At 31.3% G+C, this 22,651-nt stretch overlaps 2 protein-coding genes across 4 annotated transcripts; one reads left to right on the top strand and one right to left on the bottom strand.

Moving 5' to 3' along the window:
• Positions 1-370: 370 nt before the first annotated feature.
• LOC120069002 (exopolysaccharide production negative regulator) lies at positions 371-5,321 on the top strand. Its single transcript, XM_039020653.2, has 5 exons — positions 371-866; positions 1,448-1,578; positions 3,479-3,604; positions 3,764-3,891; positions 4,786-5,321. The coding sequence occupies exons 1-5, from the start codon at positions 653-655 to the stop codon at positions 5,096-5,098; spliced, it is 912 nt and encodes a 303-aa protein (XP_038876581.1). The 5' UTR covers positions 371-652; the 3' UTR covers positions 5,099-5,321.
• A 3,586-nt stretch (positions 5,322-8,907) lies between these two features.
• On the bottom strand, positions 8,908-17,294 carry LOC120068998 (protein CYCLOPS-like). Of its 3 annotated transcripts, none has more exons than XM_039020643.2 (12): positions 16,956-17,294; positions 15,923-16,386; positions 14,973-15,025; positions 13,889-14,011; positions 13,667-13,715; positions 13,536-13,588; positions 12,187-12,860; positions 11,909-11,952; positions 11,755-11,800; positions 10,831-10,879; positions 10,377-10,505; positions 8,908-9,238 (listed from the first exon to the last, which is right to left on the bottom strand). In XM_039020643.2, the coding sequence occupies exons 2-12, from the start codon at positions 16,106-16,108 to the stop codon at positions 9,115-9,117; spliced, it is 1,530 nt and encodes a 509-aa protein (XP_038876571.1). In that variant the 5' UTR covers positions 16,109-16,386; positions 16,956-17,294; the 3' UTR covers positions 8,908-9,114. The 3 variants fall into 3 exon arrangements, with proteins under 3 accessions (XP_038876571.1, XP_038876570.1, XP_090162720.1); XM_039020642.2 differs by having other exon boundaries at positions 15,923-16,517; positions 16,956-17,291; XM_090306594.1 differs by lacking the exon at positions 16,956-17,294 and having other exon boundaries at positions 13,889-13,981; positions 15,923-16,634.
• Positions 17,295-22,651: the final 5,357 nt, after the last annotated feature.

The following is a 22,651-nucleotide window of genomic DNA, read 5'->3' on the forward strand; positions in this document are numbered from 1 at the left end:
AAGTAATCAAACGAGACCTACTTTTCACATTGCTATTGATTTATTACCTTTTCACTAAGTTAGATGTGACCTAAGTTTAACTATTTTTCATCACTATTAAAAGTAATTTTAAATTTTTACTTCATAATTATTTAAAATTAGTGAAAAAATCAGGTTAAAAATATAAATGATAAAATCTAGGGTCAAGTTAAAACAAAACTTAAATTTTAAAAATAAAATTGTAATATTTTGAAATATCCCAACTAAATTGAAATCAAACTCAAAATAGTTTGAAAAAATATAATTGGAAATGAAACTAAAATTTCATTTTATTTATTAACCATCGAAAAATTTTCGCTATAAATATGAAAAGGCCACGTGGCCTGTCGCCATGGAATTATAAATCTTTTTAAAGTTCTAATACATTGTCCAAACATTCATAAAGTCCAAAAAAGAAAAAGAAGAAAAAAGAAAAAAGAAAACAAGAAAAGAAAAGAGTCGATCGTCTCCCCTCTCTTCTGCAAAATAAAATCTAATCTTTCACCTGGTCAAAGGGACTCCGATCACCGGATAGATGTTTCCGGTGGCCGGAGCTATCGTCTCTTCACAACTTAGAACTTTGTGCCGTACATCACAGAAATCGGAGTGATTAGCTTTCAATTTCAGTACTCTGATGGATTCTGAGGACGATGAGGTCTCTACCTCTGAGAGGACGACGAAGGGAGGTTTTCTAGCTTTAACTATGCGATGGTGTGCCGCGCTTTTGCTTCCAGTAGTTTCATTTTTTTTTGTGACTCTATCGTTGAGTTTAGTTGCAATTTTTGTCGCCAATTCGTCAATTACAAGTCCCATTTCTTTGCGCTCTCAGTGCAAGATTGTTTCCAGCAGTGAGTTTTTCTTTTGCATCTTCTATTTTAGTTTGTTTTCAAATCAATTTTGATAGTTTTGGTTTTGGAAGTGACGAGGACGTCCTGCTGAATACTGAGTCTGAGACTATCTGACATTGAAATAGTAGGTTCTATCATCTAGGTGTTTATAATCACAGAATGATTTGTAGACTGTTCTAAGGTTGGTCTATATATCTTCTCGTGAATCTCGTGACTATGGATATAACTATTATTTTATTTTGTAAACAATGAATCTCGTTATCGAGTTAGCGGATGGAGTAATATATGTACAAACTTATCTTAGAATTGACTCCGTTTTCTGGATAATCTAAAAACTAAGTCAGATATCAATGACCATATAACAGAAACGACGGTATTCTGAAAGTGCAACATTATCTTCTCGATTAGGGGAAGTATTAGAAATTGTTTAGAGTTTAGATATTTTGATTCATAATAAACTTGGGGTTTTAACTGCTGTCAGCTCTCATTTCATATTCATGGTATTTCGTTATTCTTTTAGTCTTCTATGAAAAGAGGCAGTTGGCTTCACCACCTATTCTGAGTGATTTTTCTTTTGGCAGGTGTGGACCTTAGGTCATCTAAGGTTTGTGAACTTGGGCTACTGAATTATAAAGCCAAGAATGTTTTCTATCCCTATGAAAGAAATAAGTTTAGATGTCGTTATGATTACTACTGGGCGTCAGTGTTCAAGGTTAAAATGATTTATTCTCAGCTATATCTCTTTGGCATTTTTGCTTCAATACACAACTTAATACTTATCTTCTGGCAATAACCTTGTGCTATTATGAATTTGTTTATGAGACATCATACAATGACGTAAATTTCTAACCATGTTGAAGATTTGTGTTTCTTCTTTTCATGCCCACGACTCATCAATGAATTCTGATTTTTTTTTTTGATATATAGATTGCTAATTGATACCTTATTCTTTAATTATAGGGTTGCATTTGCTTTACATGTCATTTTACAATATTTATTGAGCAATATTATGGATTTAGTTCCTTTAGAAGTCTTTGAACATTTTTGGGAAGCAATGAATTATGGACACAACATGGGACTTAGATATGACACAACAATGACATGATTATGTCCCATTTTTAAGAAACTAGGACATGGACACCGCAAAGATACATCCAATAAATATAATTTTAAAAAATTATACACTTTACACATTATTGCTTTAATGATACTCAACTATGAAAGGCGTTTGCTTCTAGTAAAAACCTTTTTATTCAAGGGGGGGAGGATGATATTTATCCAAATTGTACTCAATGGGATGGGATACCGACTTACTTTCTGATTGTGTTAAACATTGTCTCTGTTTTCAACTTTGAGAAAACTATGAGCAATTTTCTATTGGAAAGAGTTGAATGAGGGAGGGGATGCTCGTCCAATTAGGTGGGAGGTAGTCTCATGGTTGATTGATCAAGATGGGTTGGGTCTAAGTAATCTGAGACTTTTTTACAAGGTTCTGCTAGCTAAATGGTTGTAATGATCGTTGTAATGATCCCATGTGGAATCAAACTTTCTGTGGCATGAGGTCAGTGCGATTAAGTATGGTCCTTGTCCTGTTTTAAGGCATTTTCAAAAAATTCTTGAGTCTCTTTCTTCAAGGAAGACTCGAGTTCACTTTTCTAGGAAAATTGTTGGGTGGCTAATGAATTGGTGTATTGCTTCTTCTTAATATGCCTATACTCTTAATATTTGGTGGAGGCTTGATACTTTTGGGATCAATACGATCATTTTATTTTTTACTTGATTAGGCCTACATCTGTTGTTTTTCTGTCAAAACCTAACTCAGAACGCAAAAGCGTTGGTTGAATGCAGTTAGTGCACCTTTTTTTTGGAGTTTTGGGTAGAAAGAAGGACTCTCCAAGGTGTCATAGGCGGTAAATTTGGGATATTATTGTCGTTGTTTCTTCTTCTTGAGCACTCTTTCCAAATGCTTGAGCACTCTTCTTCTTTTTTTTTTTTTTTTTTTAAACTTATGGGTTCCTTGGGTCTTCCATTTGTAGGTTCAGTAATTCAATCAATTCTTTGTTCCTTGCAAATTAAAAGAAAAGGAAATACAAAACCTCTGAATGTCTGATAGTGACCAACAAGCGTTTTTTTATTACTAATTCAATTCTCCATGCATATCCTCCACGCTCAAATCGTGTTATATGATAGTTAAAGTATACCAATGAAAAGTCTGAAGTAAGATCAGAAAGGAGACATCAGCGAGATGATCAGAATGGAGTTCCTAAAATTGCAAGTTTGATGTAAGCAAGATTAAGCCAGTGTTAGTCCTTGCATTCTTCTTTAGGAACCATGTGATCCAAAGTTGTTGACATGATGAGTGTTGAATGCTTGTATGTTGCTTCTCTCAGTTTTTGTCGCACCTAGTATCAAACACCTCTAAATTTGGTACTATATTACTGTTTATCCTGATTTGGTACTATTATAATTTTTTTCAATAATTTTTTTAATGTATTTGTCCCTGCCCTTCTTAGAATTCAAGAACACAGGTGTACAACCTATAGAATAGATCTTTTTTAAGTAAGCCCGTCCCCTACTCTTCTTTATTTATTCTTCTTCTTTCACAATTTTAGGTTGAAATGAAGGATCATTTTTCTGGCAAGTCTCGGGTTGCTTTGGCAGAGGCTCCAAATGAGGCTCTTCCTCATAAATGCAGGCCTAATTTTGGTGCTGCATGGTTGGCTAAATATAAATTCAAGGTGCACTAGCAATGGATCTCACCCATGATTGATTTTACTGCATAGATTGAAGTCCTTAGATTATTCTGTTTACAAAGGACGCAGATAAGGTATTCACCATCTTAACCAGTTTCTGTTTTATTTACTTCTAAGATACTTCTTATGTCGTTCTTTGACTAGGTGAATGAAACATATGACTGCTGGTACTCATCTGGCATTTCCAAAGTGAGCTTAGACTATGATGGCTTTTCCAGTTGTCAAGCTCAAGAACCTACAAAAATTGAGATGATTAAAAGATACTACTTCCTGTAAGTTCTTTTACCAACATTTTCCAGTCCGAATTATGTTACTTCTTGTGGCTTGGAAAAAAGGAATAACTTGTTAATTTTTGCAGATAGTAATGACTTCTTATATATATATATATATATATATATATATTGTCTCTTTTCATCTTGGATATTAGGACGAGTTTGGGCTTGTTGGATCTTTCTAGTTGACTTGCTAGATTAACCACGATCACATCTCTATTAACATTTGGAAGAATATGCACCATTGAACTGAAGAACTCATGGTTTATCGCATCTCTTACCGTAGTTTTCACCCTTCATATAACGATTGACATCTAGTGTTAATAATCCTTTTCTTCCATGTCGAAATCTTGATACATTTAGAAACTCGGTAAAATGTGAAATTCTTGCTCCTATCCGGGGTGTTACATAATCTAACTGCTGATGATGTTTTCTTTTGGTATAATCAGCCGGAAGATTTAGCAATATATTAACTTACACTTATGTTTCTGTATCACGTACAATGACTTAGAGTTCCTAAGAAAAAGTTCCAGATGGTTTAGTAGCATGATGGGAATGAAATTGGGCTAGAAGCGGGAATATTATTAAGGGTACATTAGTATTTAACTAAGGAGTTGTTTGTGGAGACTAATTATAAATAGAGTGAGTGGGGAGGAATGGAGGCAGGCAATTGTTTTGTCGGATTAGGACCTAAGTTAGTATACTCGGAGGGAGGACTCCAAATACCTCAACTACTTGATTCCCTTATCTTTTATATTTGAACACATTTGTATTCTCTTGGTCTAGTAATGAAATACCAATAACTATAAAGTATATCATGTTTGAATCTAACTGGGATTTGCGGTGACATTCATTTATCTAAAAAGAAATGATTGTCTTTCTATTGGTTTACAGGTGCACAAAAATATTGCTATCTTGGTATTCTAACAAGGAAAGAGCTATATTTTGGAGGTGGGATATGTTGGCTGGACTCGTGACTGGTTTCTTGACTTCGTTGATCACCATTACTGTCTTAAGGATTCTACAGCCACTGATTCCTTGGATGCTAAGGTATTTCACAGTAAGATTTTTTAACCACCTGAATCGTGCTTGTTTTCTGGTAGCATACTTCTCCTTTGTAGGTTGGTTAATTATCCAATATGGAAAAAGGCTTAGCCTTCCTGAGATTTTCAATATTCTAAAAAGTAGACTGTGGTCCTCAAATTGATCAAATGAAAGTTTGGATCGTGGAGTGTCAAAATTTGAGACAACAGAAAGTAAATGTAGCCTTTTTCCAGTGGATCGATACGATACCGGGTAACTGGTTGGTTAGAAATTACCAAATTACGGCTGTTTGTAGAAATATGTATGATGTCCTTATTGATGAGATAACGTTGTAACTTCTTATATGTGAAAATTTGATACAAGAAGAAGAATATGGATTTACCTTACACACGATTACAGAAACTATTCTCAAGTTTTCTGGACTGGGTTTGCTATTATTTCATGAGTTCAAGGTAACAATCTCTTTCCAAAATGGAAAGTATGGATAACGGTTTTTACTAGGAGAGCAATAACTTTGTTTGAGGACCTAGTTCCTATTATATAATCATGTATGCCATAGGGATTTGTTTGTTTGGTTCATGGGCTGGTGTTCACTTTACATTAAATATAAATGCAAGGAATGAAGGTGGAAAGAAACTGCATTATTTATTTTATTTATTATATATATATTTTTTTATATTTATTCATTGGAAAGATTCCAATTAAACACATTTATACTCGATTTGAACTAATTAGCATAACTTTGTGAAAAGTAATCGAGTCTAAACACAAAAGTCCTCCAGATATTTTGTGAATCTCATGTGTGCGTCTTTCGTAAAGCCTCGGGACTTTTTCATTATTTTTAAAATATAGTTATAATTAGGAGTTTTCATTTTTCTTATTAAATAAAAACATAAAATTTACTAAGTGTAAATGCAAAAAATTTCTTGGTACTTAGGGGTCTTTATCTTTATATTTCACTTTCAACTATGCTCTCTTCTTTATCTAGCACTTTTATATATAGTGCGTCTCACGAAAAACAACCTGTACCTTGTACTTAAGCTCCAGAAGACTATTGCACTTTATCGTGCCTCGAGTTTTAAAAAACATTGATCCCAACGTAAAAGTGAGAGATTTAAATCTCTAAATGAAAAAAAAAAGGTCAAATCAATTGAACTTTACTAATTAACCAAAACCTTGGGTTGTCCACATGTGCACGTGCATTTGTAAGTAATGAGAGTAAGAAGTTATGAAATTTAGGGAGTTTTGAACTTTTGGGATACACAGCGTTGGGAGTTGATAAGATATAAAATTAATGTTTTTTTAGTAATGAGACCCATCAACTCCTTGGACCAAATAAAGAATAGAGTTCACAAATCCTACTTTCCAACTCTTACATTTAAACTCCTTAAGTCAAACACACACTAAATGTTTCAAAATTACCATTGGTACAAAAATCTTTTGCAAACATAAATTATGTTATATGTTTTCAGGTTCACTGAATTCAACAAATATGTGTTCGATACACAATCCAAATTCTATTTCTGAAAATTGTTTTCGAATTTTACGATTTGAACAACGTAAATTTTGAAAGTAACATTTTTATGTTTTCATTGTATTTAGATTTTGAATTTTAAATTTTAAAATGTAGAATCGTATTAAGATAAAAATATATAGAAATACAATGTCACGTTATGAACTCAATTCATTTTTTAAAAGCTAAAATATATATTAAGTAATTAATTTTTAAATTATATAGGCCTCATTTGGTAATTATTTTGTTCTTGATTTTTGTTTTTGAAAATTAAGTCTATGAACACTACTTTTACGTCCAAATTTCTTTCTTCGTTATCTACTTTTCATCAATGGTTTAAAAAACCAAGCCAAATTTTGAGAACTAACAAAGTGGCTTTCAAAAAGTTGTTTTTAAGAAAAATGCAAATCACTATAAGAAATGTAGATGGTATAGAAACAAAAAAAACCAATATCAAACAAAGTCATAATATTACAAATTAATAATTGTACAATTTTTTTCAGTACTAAAAAAGAATTGTTGTCAATTAATATTTAGTGAGTAATTATAAGTACTAGTTTTATAATTAATAAATATAGTATCAAACACATCTTAAACAATTGTTTAAATTAAAATCAAATTTATGAATATGCTACCAAACATATATATGAAAACATAAATATAACTCTATTTTTATTGAATCTATTGACTTCAAATTTATGTTTTCATATTCCTAATAACTCGTAGAAATACAAATTATTTTGCCTTCTTATGCAAACAATCATATTTTGCAATATGTGTTTATAAAACCAATAATCCTTGAAAAGTATAAAATTTGTGACTTTTAGATGCATGATTCAAATGAAATGAAGAAGAAACCAATAAAAGAAATAAGTTACAGCCATGAGATGAGATGAAATACAACAAATAGAATACAATAAACGCGTGAGCAGTGGAAGTCAACTCAACCTAACAAGTTGGTAGTTAATATGAGACGTTCGTAGCAAAGTCAATGGATCTCTGATGCGAAGCAGACGGCAACAGGGTATGGAATTTAATGTGAGGTGTTAGCATAATCATTAGAGAGAGACTAGGAACCTTCCTTTCGACACCTATAAATAGCCCTTTGAAGATGGAAGAAAACACAGATTTTTCTACCATCGAAAGAGGTCGGAACTTTGTCAAACTTCCACTCTAAATCCACCATAACCACCACTTCTTCGAACTTTTCTTTGAAGAATTCTAGGTGAAAAGCTTGGAGTTCTTCTCTGAAAAAGGAGAGAGAGACCTTCACACCATTGCAACCTAAGTGAAGCAGCCACCACTTGAGGCCAAAGGGAGCAAGATATTGTGTCGGGCTTGACATTATCAATTCTAGTTTTCCTTACATTCTTTTCACCATCTTTATTTGTATTAAGTTTTTAGGGATTGAAAAACACTTCCATCTTAATATGAATGCACTTTCTTCCCTATTCTTTCCACCTTATCTCTTTTCATAAACATGAGAAGTTAATTCTTAATGGGTTGAGAAAGATAAACTAACATTTTTTACTAAATTATGCATAAGTAGACATTCATCTTGTTTAATGCATGCAAAATGAGCACTAAGATCAAATCAAGAGATTGGTCTAAGTAGGAAATTGAGATCAAATTGAAAGATTGGTCTAAATAGTTAATAATCACCTACTTGAGAAAGTATGAGATTATGGAACTCATTAAACAAGAATAGAGGTAACTTTAGAGACAAAGTTAACCAATTGCAATCAAAACTCATCCATCTTAGAAATAGGACACTGTGGCTCAAAACATTGAGAGGTGAAATTTATTATTTGGTGAGTTTATCGCATGAACGCATGACTTATGCACTGTTTAAGAAAATGTTAGTGAACCTTTCTTTAATCCTATTTAAACATTGATATTTATCCATTCTCAATGCATATTGCTTCATTTAGTACATGTAATTGTCATCATATCCATATCATCATCCATTCCACCATTAGTGTAAGTACTCTATTAATTAGTAAACATCACTTTCATCGCACACTTTCATCAACAACCTATTGCATCAAGATCAAACAATTAGTTCATCATCATTTAGTCGTATGTCCCTATGATCGACCTCATATCTCATTGAGAATGCTCTAATTAGGCTTCCATTTGAGTTTTGTTAGAGAAAACATTGCATTTAGAGCAACACATTCATCTGATTTAGGAATTAGGGCACAACACAACATTCATCGCATCTTTTAGAAACGCAACAATTCCCTACCAAACAAGTCCTTTTTTTAACCAATGATTTATGACATCTGCTCAACTGTTCAACGACTTTGGGAGTCGAACAATCCAATATAAGCCAAAACCACTGACTCAGAACACAATTCATAAATTATGAGCTTTACAATATGCTAGCCGATTGAAAAAAAATACACTCACCTGCCTGTACTTATCTTTGGTCATACAATGTTTTGGACAATCAAATATGTCTCAACACTCAAGTATCAAATAACCAATTTACTATGTTTGTGAAGTTTTTGAGAGTTACAAGTACAAGGAGTTGTTATGTCCCAAAACTACTAATGCAATTAATTGTTAGACCCTTCCTGAAGTTTTGCTTATAGTTAAGCGTAGCCTTAACATAATTTGATTAACATAAGGGTCTCAATCCCATAAAGTGTCGATATGAATTCTTACATTCTTCCAGATTCTGAAAGAATCCTCTCAATCTCTTCAAGTAGGCGTTCTTTTTCATCTGCCAAATCCTCATTCTGCTTCTGAAGATCCTCTATCTGCTTAGTCTGCTCAGAATCCTTCCTGTATTCAGTATCAAGAACTTGGTCCTTAAATCTTTATAATTCAGAAAAATCAAAAGCAAGAGATAAGATGAATGAAGTCAATTTCTTGAAAATGTTGTAGAAATCAGAATCACAGGAGAATTTCAACAGTTAGCTATTCCTTTCAGCAAACAGAATATCATCATGCTATATAAGCTTTTATAACAGTTGATACATCAGAACTCAAGTCTTCACCAAGTATAACCAAATTACTACATACTTCACGGAAAGAGTTGGTCTAGATTGAGTTTCTATGTGCTAAAAAACATTTTTTTTCCAAAAAAAATCATTCCAAACAAATTCAAGTGATGATATTACTCCATGCAAAATAAAAATTTTCAGATACATTTAAATATATATTCATTTGTAGTATGGTTCTGAGCTGTCTGTGGATGTAATTTATTACGGAAAAGTGTATCGTCCCAACTTTGACGTGTTATTGTCATAAAACATGAGATCCTTATCGGGCTTACAAAAGCTCGACAACATTATAAATGGAAAAATATATATATCTACTACAAAATTTTGATATTGTATTGATTAATGCTTCAATCTAATAATTGTATCAATTTAAGCCCTCAAAACTTTCATAAGGGAATTAATTTAGGTCCTCCTTTGGTAATTTATAACTATTTTCACTTGAGTTGAATTAAAATTAACTCAACCACCTAAATATAATCAATCTTCTCTCAATATCCTGAATAAGGAAAGAAAAATAGAGGAAGAAGAAAGGGAAAAAAAACAACTTATATTAACAAAAGCCGCTGCATATCATTTGATTCCAGCATTTCTCTATAATATTTCATTAATCTTTGCATTTAGAGGAGTCTTATACAGGTGTGAAAATTGTGTATTAGTGATTTTAAAATGGAACTTATCAAAAGGTCTAAATTGATTCACTAGTACAAGTTCTGAATTTTATTTAGAAAAAAAAAACAATTTCATTCATATAATGAAATGAATGAAATTTCAAGAATTTAACTCATACAATAATTAATTTGGAGTTTTGATTTACGGGATATAAATTGATTTTTTTTTCTTTTCAAATACAAAAGTAGAAGGGCTTAAATACCTCTAGTATTCTGTTGAAACCTAGTTAATATAATTGGTGTTGTTACCTATTCATAAAGGACAAATTGAGTTTTAATGATCGCACTTCCTTCTCAAGAGTCTCACACCGCTTCAGAACTGATTGCATATCTGACGGAATAGTTGGTGTCATATTTCTTTCCTTCGCCTCTGCCATTCTGCACTTCCAGTGTTTGAGAATGAGTTGAGTTAAGATTGGCACACAAATACGCAATAATAAAATAACCTATCACTTTCCCTAAATTGATGAGTACTAAACTAAATTTGCATCTAATCAATTTCGAGAATTGAACTTTGTCGTCATAAGCACAGCAAGTTTCTTGCTCTAGTCTCATGATAACACCCAAATCTAAGCATCATTTTGCCTAACTGCACTAACAATTTTCACACCCGTAGAAAACTAGCGACAGAGATTGAAATTCTATATTACAAAATAGGTAGAAAACGAATACCGTCCCCAATATGAAGAGATCTTTAACATACTTTCGTGATCGCTCCACCCGGCGTTTCTTTGTGGGATCCCCTTTGTCCACTGCCAGAATTTCAATGGTTATGGAAGGTATTTTGCTTACATTATTAATCAATTACAACCTTAGAACATTCAGTAAAATATTAAGCAACAATAAACTTAGAGAGAAATAAAGGTTAAGCATATTATCGTGAAGTAATCCATGTTTTCTACAAGTTGTTCCCAAGAAGGTGATTGTACTATGAACGTCTCTAGACATTACTAAACGGAAGACTACATCAGCCAGTAGATTATAATTAGTTTAGAATGTTACATTAGGACTCATTTGTAATCTTGTGCTGTGTTTGGCTGGAAAAAAATAGGATGTTTAGAGGGGGTGACCGTCTTGGACTCTTGGGACATTCTTTGGAAAAATATTAGGTTTAATACTTCCTGGTGAGCGGTGATCTATGGTCTTTTGTAATTATCAGTTAGGTGTTTTTTTTTTGGTCTGAAGTCTTTTTGTAGGTTGAGGCTCTTCTTGTGCTGTTATTCTGTATATCCAAGTATATCTTTTCATGCTTCTTAATCAAAGTTTGATTTTTTTAGAAAAGACAAGAAAAGAAAAAAGAAACTCCTTTGCCCATTATCTGAGGGGGCCTTTTTAAATATAAAAAAAATATATATTTAAAATTATTTACACTTTATAGAAAAATGTTCCAAAAGTGCTAGACTTTTGGAACTTTTTGTTATGAAGTATAAATATTTTTGGGATTTTTCTATTTATAAGAATTTTCCTTATCTTGAGGCCTATGATTGGAAATGCATAGGTTTATCCTTGTGCAAGGCTAGTCTTCTATGTATCATTCCAATTTTATTGGATTTCCAGTTTATTGGATGTCCCAGAGGATCAGAAATCAAAGGTATATTTCATTGTAGTTTAAAACATAAGTAATTACCTGAAGCAGCTGATGTTACGGACCCATAACGAACTAGACTCCCCCTCTGCAATAAATGACAAAATAGACAGCAAACGAAGCTTATTATGACTAAAAACTTGTAACAAAAATAGCTTAATTTGTAAAGTTTTAACCTGGTTGAAAGAGAGCGCACCTTTCTATCATCTTTTAGGTTGTCTATTATTCTCTCTCTGAAATCTGCAGTTCCATAGAATGAACTTGACTTGAAAATAAAAATAAAAAATAAAAACTCATTTCCTTGAGCAAGGAAAAATAGCTTTGCCAATCAAGAACCTTCCTAACCATTGGCATGAGCTAGGGAAAATCTAAAATTATCACCAGACATGCATCCATGTACAAGGCCAACGAGGTTAGAATAGAAATCGCCAACAACAGAAAAACACAACCTATATCATTGTACAGATTGGCTACCTTTAGATCGAGATCCATTTTCTAAACCTCGACTGCCTGCAACTTGTTTCCTTGAGCTCTCACCGTTGCTATGAGTTTGAGTTGAATTGCTAGGACCATCACATGGTTCAAATCCAGATGAAACTACTGCTGCTGCTGCAGAAGATTCACTTTGAGAAGGTTCTTGAGAAACTCTGCCTGACTGGATGGGATTTACAGGATTTACAAAAGCTTCAAAACCAAGATCTACTGATCTATTATCCTTGACTTGAACAGAAGAGAATTCATGAAGACAGTTTGGTATTTGATGTATATAATTGTCACTACTTCTATTGAAACTAGGGTTGCCAATAGTTTCTTGAGCACAAAAATGTGCGTTTGAACTATCCTCCAGCGCCTCTTTATCAATCTGGTTATTTAGCTTCTTCCGTTCTAATGTGCCCTTTAGCATATTCACAACAGAAGAAATTTTATCTACATCATACATGTTAGATGCATTGAATATTGATGACGATGAATTGGATGGGGATACAAATGTTGCAGGCTGGTTTGGAATCTCACAAGTAGAAAGGTCATTGAAGCTCAGCGAATTTGTAATATCTAGTTTCATGGCATTGACTCCATGCCCAGACAAGTCATACATGGACTCCATACCAAATAAGGTTTGATTGTTTTGCATTGCAGCATACCTCCTCCTAGACACCATTAAAAAATAAGGCAATGAAAAACAGACAAGTATAAGAGCTCACCCACATAATTGAAACTTAAAAACACGTTTATTTCATCATGAGCTTGCAATGACAAAATGTCCGGCACGACAAATTTTTATTCAAAAAATGGGTTCACATGAATGGAACATTCCCATTTCCATTGTGAAATCGTTGAATTTGAAAAGACTCAGGCAAATATCCTTTGGTCCACTGGTGTGTATGCCCTTCTTTGGAGATTATGATTTGAAAAAAGAAAAGAAAAAGAAATGCAAGAACTTTCATGATCAAGAAACTAATCGGGACAATTTTTTGGGGATTTAGTCGGTTTTGCTTCTACTTGGTCTTCATCTTCATTTTTTTTAGCCTAACTCAAATCTACACCAATTAGACTTCTTTTTTGTTACCAGTTGATGTGTGGGGCTATCTCATCTCTCCTTTCTCATATTCTCTCTCTTGAAAGTTATGTTTCTTAACCAAAAAAATAAATAAATTTACAATTTCAATTTGGATTTGGAAATCAAGTTCCGGTAATTTCTGTTAAGGGAAAAAACTTGAAATAATCTAAAAAAATTTATTCTCGAGTGCTTTAAAGATGACATATATATCTAAAAAAAACGTTCAATATCATCATGGTGAAAGATTAGTCCATACTGTGATTACCTTAGCTCAGATGATCGACTTCTTGTCATGGGTTGAGAACTATGGAACCATGCCTGCAAAAAAAAAAATACTGAGATATTAAAAGATTGTGATTTTTTATAACTTATGTTTTGAAGAGAAGATAAACAAACCTTAGCAAGATATAGGTTACTACCTTGCACTTCACTTTCCACAACATTCCTGGAAGAAGTTCAAAAAGTCAAAACATATAAATCATCCAACAGACAAAGGAGGGAGGCTGAAATATTTCATGGGAATTCATTTGTACCTCGACTAATTTGAGGTACAAACAAACTCCCATGAAATATTACCAATAGCACAAGAGCTGTGGTTCAGAAAATTGAAAAGCAAACCTGAACGCTTGTTGATGAACTCCTGGGACTTCATCAACCGTGGATGCACCTTCATTGCTTATTCTCTTCTGATGCTTTCCCACATACTGAGGACTAGACAGATCAACAATCTCAGATGAAATCCTGCAAATATAATAAAAATAATAATAAAAGAGATGGAAGTACTGATAAGATTTATTGAAGTTTATAGTTTGGGCAAAGATAATGGAAGATGATGAGAGCCACATCTCCAAGCAAGGACGCTCTTTTAAAACTTGAATGGTGCAACTTAATTATCATCATAATTGATAGACAATTACACTTGAAAAATGAAACATACCTTGATAACACAACCCCTTTCTCTAAGACAATAAACTATTGACATGTGCGTATACCCACTATGATCTTGGTGGAAATTTTTTAAAAAAATCGATCTTATAATGATTTTACCAAAAGGAAATATAAAAATTTACACACAACAATGTTAATTTGTACTATTTGGAACTCCCATTTTCTTTTCTGATTTTATATTTAGAACTTATACTTTAGTGAGTCTATCACATTTGATCCCAAAAAAAGTTCCATGTGCCAGAGTCTATTGAACTCCATACTTTTACGTCGACTAAGTAATAAGTTTGCACAGTACTGTGCCTGGGAAATCCAATCGTATCTATCAATTGATCCATAAAGGGGTTCATGAAGATCATTATGCAGATCAGCCCGGACCATAAAGAGAAAATAAGTTCTACTCATTGTCCAAAACAAACAGATGCTTCTGTTTTGACCTTATTTGCAACTATCAGTACCAAACATCCAATTAAAACTAATTACTATTTTTAAAAAAAAAAAAAAAAACATAACTTTTCATTGATAAAATGAAAAGACACTAATGTTCAAAGATATAATAATCTTCAAGATGATAGAGAAAATGCGAAAAAACAAAAGGAGAAAAAATATTGAGATACGAGGATAAAACAAATAAAACTAATAACTGCTGCTGATATTTGATTGGGCAATTGAGAACCGATCATGATCAAGACAAGGCATCTAACATATTCACCCTCATAAGCCTTTTGTTGTAGCTGTACTAATTTAACATACCAACCTTCTTGATGCCTGTCGAGTGCGATAAGGGGGGCCTGATAAGTTGTTGACATTCTGAAAAAAGAAATGTATCAACAAAAATATTCATACAAGTTCCCGGGATACGTGATGTAAGTTACAGTCAAGAAAAAGATCAATCAAGCATAATGAAAAGATATAGAAATGTTAGTGTGTTATACTAACAAAGTTGAATGGTTAATGTTAATGTTTCTTACTCAACGGTGGCAGATATTGTACCAGCTTATCAATATAATCCAAATAAATTTAACTGAATTGTCTGGAGACAGACAGCTACACTTCTTTGATTGAAGAAAAAAAAATATTACAACATAAGTATCATGTCTCCATAAATACTGATCTGTCCAGATTTCTTCTAACATCAGACTTATTTCCATTAGGCTAGGAAGCATGAACATGAAGTTGCATCAAGAGTCAATTATCCAACAGCTCATTTTGGTTTTTCTGACACATGAAATATCACAAATATGATCTTGAAAATCAAGAGTTGGGTCATTCATGAATTATGCCCACCAGAATATCTGATATTATCAATTTATCATTTGCTGATTTGTCTCTTTTCAACGAGGTTTCTTTTCTTTGCAAATTTGTTTAAAAGTGTGAACAGGGCAAACTACAACTGAGAGCCCTTCCATTATGAAATTTTTTCCAGAGGAAATATTATAATTGGAAGTACTAGACCATAGTTTAATAGGAAAAGACACTGCATTAAGATGACTACATACAAAAAATTCCATCCAGGGGGATGACCCAAACTTTTATCATTTCCATGCCATTCGTTGGACCCAGTAAAACTTAATAAACAGTAACTATAATATCAACAATTCTCAAGCAGATTAAATTTCTTGAAATGATAATTCTTGAACATATTAAGCTTTATCTTTACTTTCAACCACAAGTAAACAAAGACAAAAAGGTAATAGAGCTGCTTGCCTCTCCATTTGTTAGCCAGCTTTTGAAAAGTTCCTCACTATCTGTACGGAAGCTCTGAGAAAGATTTTTAAATCCCATCATCTCCATGGTTGGTGTTGACATTCCGATCGAGTTTTCCACCCATGATTTAAGAAATAGCTCCTCACTTGCGTTTCTATATAATTCTGATACACTCCTTCCTTCCATCTTTATGATAATATATTTACTCCAATGTTTGAATCTTTTTGAGACAGAAAGAAGCCTAAGTTCTACATATAAAAAAAGGGCTTAAAAAGGATCATTTGCGGAGGCTACCCTTTGAAATTTCATAAATTTGGGGTAGGGTATTCAGTTTGCTCTTCTGAGAACCCCAAAACTTTTCTTGAAGAGCACATATCGTAAGAAATAATCATCCTTTCCAAGATGCTTCAACTCTTTCTACCCAGAAGAATAATTGGAAACCCTTCAAGCCAGACTCTAATATCCTAAGAAGAATATCAGCACTTGAGACTACAAGTCGAATATCACAAACACAAAAAGGAGCAATTATTCAACCAAAAATTATGATTGAACATGTCTCCACAATAGTGACAAGGAGTTGAGAACTTCCCCAAGCCTGCCAAACCACAAAGATTGACTTCATATGAATCGAGAGTTGACAACCAAACTCCACAATACCGTCCAAGCAATATCACAACCAGCTAGGCCGGTAAGAACTAACAACAGACGTAATCAAAATGTGTGCATTTGGGGATGCTGAAAAAGCATATATTATTGCTCATTCAAATTTCTCCAGCAAATAGTAGGCACATAGATATGATTTAAAAAGATTTGAGGCGTCAATTAATATTAGGTTTTGTTGAAGATTCCAATGTCATTATTTGTCATTTTACATATATTATAAGACGCAATTTCTTCCCTATTGGGCGTAGTTGTAGTTGAAAAGCAATACCCACAATATTTAATCCCTCAATCAAACAAGCAGAAGCGGACTTATTCCATCAATACAATAATATAAGCAGAAAAGTATACTGAAGAAATTGAGAATACTCACGAGATAGAGCCAGATCGTGATGACGACATGAAAATGACCAATATCAAGGGTTTGTATATTCAAATATGAAGCTGTTGAAATGGCGCTTTCATGATAAAGCGTTTGTTTTAGAAGAAGGCAGTTCGAGGGCCAGAAAGAAGCCGATGCCTTCGATCAATGAGCGAATTACGCGGTTTCTCGTTCAGATTCTTCACATTGTCCTTCGATTGAGGTCTTGGATTTTCCATTGTTAATGAATTCTTTAAACAAATCTTCAACATCGCCTTTTGCTCCTCTGGATGAAGGAATTCTTGGTCTTCGTCTCCTCTCGAGTAAACAGTTGATGAGTTGAAGCATGGCGGCAAGTGAAGCTTTTGAATAAAAAAGAAAACAATAATGGATAATTTCTAGGGGGTTTTTAAAATATAGAAAAATTGAGAAAACTATTTATGCAAATAGCAAAATTTAATCATTTTTTTATAAAGACACGTAGACTATCAACTAATAGAAGTTTATCATTTATATTATGTGATAGACGTCAATAGAATTTATCAATGTTTGTCAGTATTTTTTTTTTAATTTATGTAAATAGTTTGACATTTTTTTTTAACATTTTTCTAATTTTTTCTAATAGCAATAACTAGAACTTTTAGATTAAGAATTAAGCATATAACAAGAATTTAAATAATGGTAAATTTATGAGTCACAGGTTCATCGCTAACGTCTATTAGACTCCAAAAATTAGATCGAAATTTTGCTATATCGGTAAAAAAAAAAAAATAATAAATTATATTGTGTTGTATATACTAATATTTTGGGTCTATTTTATATATCTACAACTTCCTTTAATTTCTAATAGTACTCCTAACTTTAAAAAAAAAATCATTTTTAGTTCGTTGGTTGACTTTTAATTGTAAAGACTCTTATATAAACAATAATTTAGTTCGTAGATTTTAATGGTAAAGACTTATATAAACAATAATTTAGTTCGTAGATTTTAATTTGAAAAATACTACTAAGATAAAATTTCTTACATATATATAATTATATATTGATCAGCTAATTAAAGTTAAGTTTGTTTATAATCATGAAGATTAAGTCTAATGAAAATTGATGATGGAGTTTGAGGAGATTTGTTTTACTAAGAGTTGTTGCAAATTTTGGGATTAAATCGTTGAAGGACAAAATTATTACACGTTTGAAAGTAGACGATTAAATCAAAGTTTAGAGACTAAATCATTACTCCTATGAAAGTTTAGGGACAAAAATTAATTTACTTGAATTTTTAAGTTTCTAAATTTTAAAGGTGTCTAATAGATTATTTAGGCTTCGGCTAGTAACTATTTGATTTTTTAAATATTAAGCATATTTCCTCGCAATACATTATAATGTTTTGCATATTTTAAGTAGAAGAGTTGAATTCTTAGCCAAATTTCAAAAAACAAAAATACGTTCTCAATTTGTTTTAGTTAAAAATTTAGCTTGATTTTTAAAAACTTAAATAAAAAATAGATAACAAAGCAAAAAATTAGAGATTGAAGAAATATTTACTATTTATAGACTTAATTCTCATGTAAAAAAATGTAATATATGAATATATTTCAAAATTTATAATAAAAATGTAAATAAATGACAATTTTTTTTTTAAAAAAAAATATCAATAATAAACTAGTCGTGATGATTAAATTTAGTAAAAATACAAAGTCTAAAATTAGATAATTAAAATTTAAAAAAAAAATAAAATTGAACTAATTTTAAAATAGAAAACCAGAATGATATTTTAATGCGAATTTATATAAATCTAATAGTCAATATCAACAAATTTTTGATTAGGCCGTCGCCTCTCTTTCATCCTTATTATATATAAAATCATAAAGATTGACGTGATTGATTGACTAACTCCCTCTCACATCAAAATATATTAATTTGGAAAAGGTAAAATTTGTCATTTAATTTGAGATGATACGTTGGATTACGTTGGGATTATTGGGGTTCACTTGAATACATTTATCACATAGTATAAAAATTGAAAATTTGATCAATTGGATGGTTTGAAAACAATAAACTAGATTGTCAGAAAATAATAATAATAAATTAGAAAAAATGATATTGATAATTTTTATTCAGGAAATAATAACATTAAAGCTAATTCAGAAAAGAAAAAACAATGATATTGATAATTTTTATGAAATTTGAGAATGTTATTCCATATAAACTTTTAAATTGGTCAACTTTATTTATTGTAAAATTTATTTTATTTAAATTAATGAATTTAGGAAGAATTTTACATTTTTTGAGATTAAAATTACTGGTTGATATATGAAATGAACGAAGGATTAAAATTGCAATACTTATATAAGATAAGTCGAAATTGATTGAAATCTAAAGTAGTTCAATCTCATCACAAACAAAGCTAAAGAATGGAATAACGAAATACAAGTTCAAGGAGTATGAGTAATTGAGAATGAGGAGAGCGGTTGAAGAAAGGCTCGTGCTTCATAAATCGCCTCTAATTTCATTTCAGAAAGAAAAAGAGCCCGTGATAGCCTTCACCAAGAATGGAAGAATCAGACTCAACTACAAAATTCTGAATTCTAAGACTAGTTGTTGAGGATAAAATATGAGAAATAGCAACCTAAAGATTTAAAAAAATATATATTTTTTATTTATGGATTTTGAGTTTAGCTTGGTTCATAGATTTTAAAATGTTACACTTTTACTTTTGACCTTTGAATTTAATTTTTCATTAGTCCATATATTTCAAAAAGTCATCTAGGCCCAACACTTCGACGGAATACACAAACTTAACACCCATTTGCCCAAACTTTAAAATATAATACAAAAGAATAACAAACAATATCAACCAATTAAAAGGAGAGAATTTTGAGTTAGTCACACACAAAAGTACGAGAGATGTTGCTCTTGGTTTGTAAAAGATTGAATTGCTTTTATGTATACAACGAGTGAGTTGAATTAAGTTTTGGTATAATTTGTTTCATTCATGGAAGTTAGAGTGGGGATGGGTGATAGGAGTGCAACAAAAAACTGAAAAACCAAATCAATCCAAACTGATCCAATGATTTGGTTTGGTCTTTTAGTATGGAATTAGACATCTTGATTTGTATTTGGAGAACGCCAAAAAGTATCGGTTCGAATCGATTTTTTATTTGAAAAACCAATCAAAACGAAACCGATCCAATGGTATATATACCTTTACAAATAAACTATCTTTTAGTATTTTAATTCTTATGGTGAATGTATATTTGTTGTTTAGGAAAAAAGAAACAATTATTATGGATCTGGTATGTTTTTTATTTAGAAAAGTGTCAAGAAAAAAAGGCCAAATTTCAATTTATGAAAAAAGAAATAGACCCAATTTTAATTTTAAGTTAGCAAAAAGGACCAATTCAAAACAAATGGTAATAAAAAAAATGGAATAAAAAAGGAAAATGAAAACCAAACTGATAATAAACATATCAAAATAAAACTAATTCAATGGTTTTTTTTTTATTGGACATTGGTTTAGATCTTTCTTTGCAAAACTGATTGGTTTGATTTGATTCTTAGTTGACTTCAGAACCGACAAAATCGAACTGACTATCAATCTGAGTGGATGTGGGTTTAATATATATAAATATATATACACATTAAGTTTGAGGTAATTATTATGTTTGTGAGTGTTCATGAAGTTTGTATAAATTAAATATTGTGTTTAAGATTAGTTTATGTTAATGGAGTTTGAATAGGTTAAAGTTAGATGAGTTGAAAGTTATGTTTGAAATTAGTTTTAAAGAAAGTTTTTGGTAAGTTTAATCTTATTTATCGATAATTTTAATAATAATAGTGGTAATTACTCCACTTAACAAAATTTTAGGTAATTTTGATATTTGGAGGTACTTTTGGAGTAACAAGCTAATATTTATAATGTCAAGTGTCAACGATGTACGACTTATAGAAATATTTTGTAATTTTATTTATATTTCTCTAGCTACTATATGCCAACCTTCTCTACTCTTACGGAAACAAGAATGTTATGAACAAATTTAGTTGATTTGAATGTTAGGTAAAATATTTTGTTTGACTCGATTATTATTTTTAGTCAAAATTCAGGTTACAAAAATAAGTTTTTTTTTTAAAAAAATAAAAATAAAAATAAAAATAATACATTAAAAAAAGGAAATAAATAATCTCTCAATGACAATACAAATATCGTCAAGACATATTGCCTTAAAAGTCTGTTGACGATAATTACAACCGTCAATAAAAAGCTTCTATTCTGACATATCTTTGGCTTTGCGTTAGCCGTCGAGAGATAACCCCTAGAATAAAGGCATGTATTACATGAATTTTACTGTCGATGAGCATGATACAACCTCAAGATAGTATTTCTCCCAACTTTGTAGAACGTCAAGAAAAATGGAGTTTTCCGGACGATAACATTTTTTACGTCGGAGATGCTCTCCATGTGTGTTTTTTCCAACGAGAATGTCGACGCATTTGGAATTGTCAGGAGAGTCCATTCTTGATGTATATTCAGCCAATTGCCCACGGTTTTAGGCAATGAAAAAGTATCTTTTTCTTATAGTGTATAGTTTCCAAATTTCAAAATTGAACAATAAAATTTCAAAATGCTCAATTTTGATTTCTTCTTTGTCAAATCTCTTAAAAATTGTTATTTTAAATTATACGTGATCGTTTGTGAAGTAGGAGTTGCGAGATAAGAGTTGTGAACTTCATTTTTTGTTTCGTTCTAGGAGTTGGCGGGTCCTATTATTAAAAGAATATTAATTTTATATCTTATCAACTCTTTACACACCATAACTCTTTATTTTTCACTACTCCACCTTTAAGGACTTTTTAAAAAAAAAATTAATTCACTGTGAAAGTTTTAGAAAATATTTTTAATCAACTAAAAACATGTTTCACCTTTCAAAAATTATCACAACCCTACCCAAAATATTAGATATATTCGGTTCAATTTGACGCTCAATTTAGAGACAGAATAAGGTTGAGGAATTACCTGAGACTCTGAATTGAATTGAAGAACCAAAAATAAAATAGCAAAGAGAGGGGAAATATAATTCAAGCCAAAAGGTTTGGGTTTTGAAACTAATGTTAAATAGAATAAACCGCTTTTGAATGATATTCAACGAGCCTCACCTGAATATAGTTCAACTAGTTAAGATAAATATCCTCAATTAAAAAGCCAATTGTTCAGATCCACTAAATGCTTGATGTTGTGTTGAACTAAAAAAAAAGAAACATATCTTTTTTATCTTAGGTTTTAGGTCTAATTTCTATTTAGTCCTAGGTTTCAAAATATTATACATTTAATTCTTAAGTTTTGAGTTTGGTTTTAATTTAGTCTTAGATTTCAAAATATTACACATTTTATTCTTAAGTTTTGAATTTAGTTTTAATTTAGATTCTAGGTTTCAAAATGCTACCATTTTACCCTTGATATTTAAATTTTGTTTCATGATTCCTATGTCTCAAGATTTACACTTTTAACATCAATTTTTCACTAAATACTCATATTAGTTAATTTTTGTTGATAAATTGAACATCGTTAAAAGAATTATAGTTAATTAAATTTAACTATTTTTATTACTTTTAAAATTAAATTTAAAATTTCATTTCTAATTATTTTTAATTAATTAATAGAAATTGATGTCAATGATTGAAAGTAACTATATATGAAAATCTAGGGTTAAAAA

The sequence above is a fragment of the Benincasa hispida genome, chromosome 11 (genome assembly GCF_027475165.1).
Source record: "Benincasa hispida cultivar pf3 chromosome 11, pf3_genome.v1.1, whole genome shotgun sequence".
Taxonomy (NCBI): domain Eukaryota; kingdom Viridiplantae; phylum Streptophyta; class Magnoliopsida; order Cucurbitales; family Cucurbitaceae; genus Benincasa; species Benincasa hispida.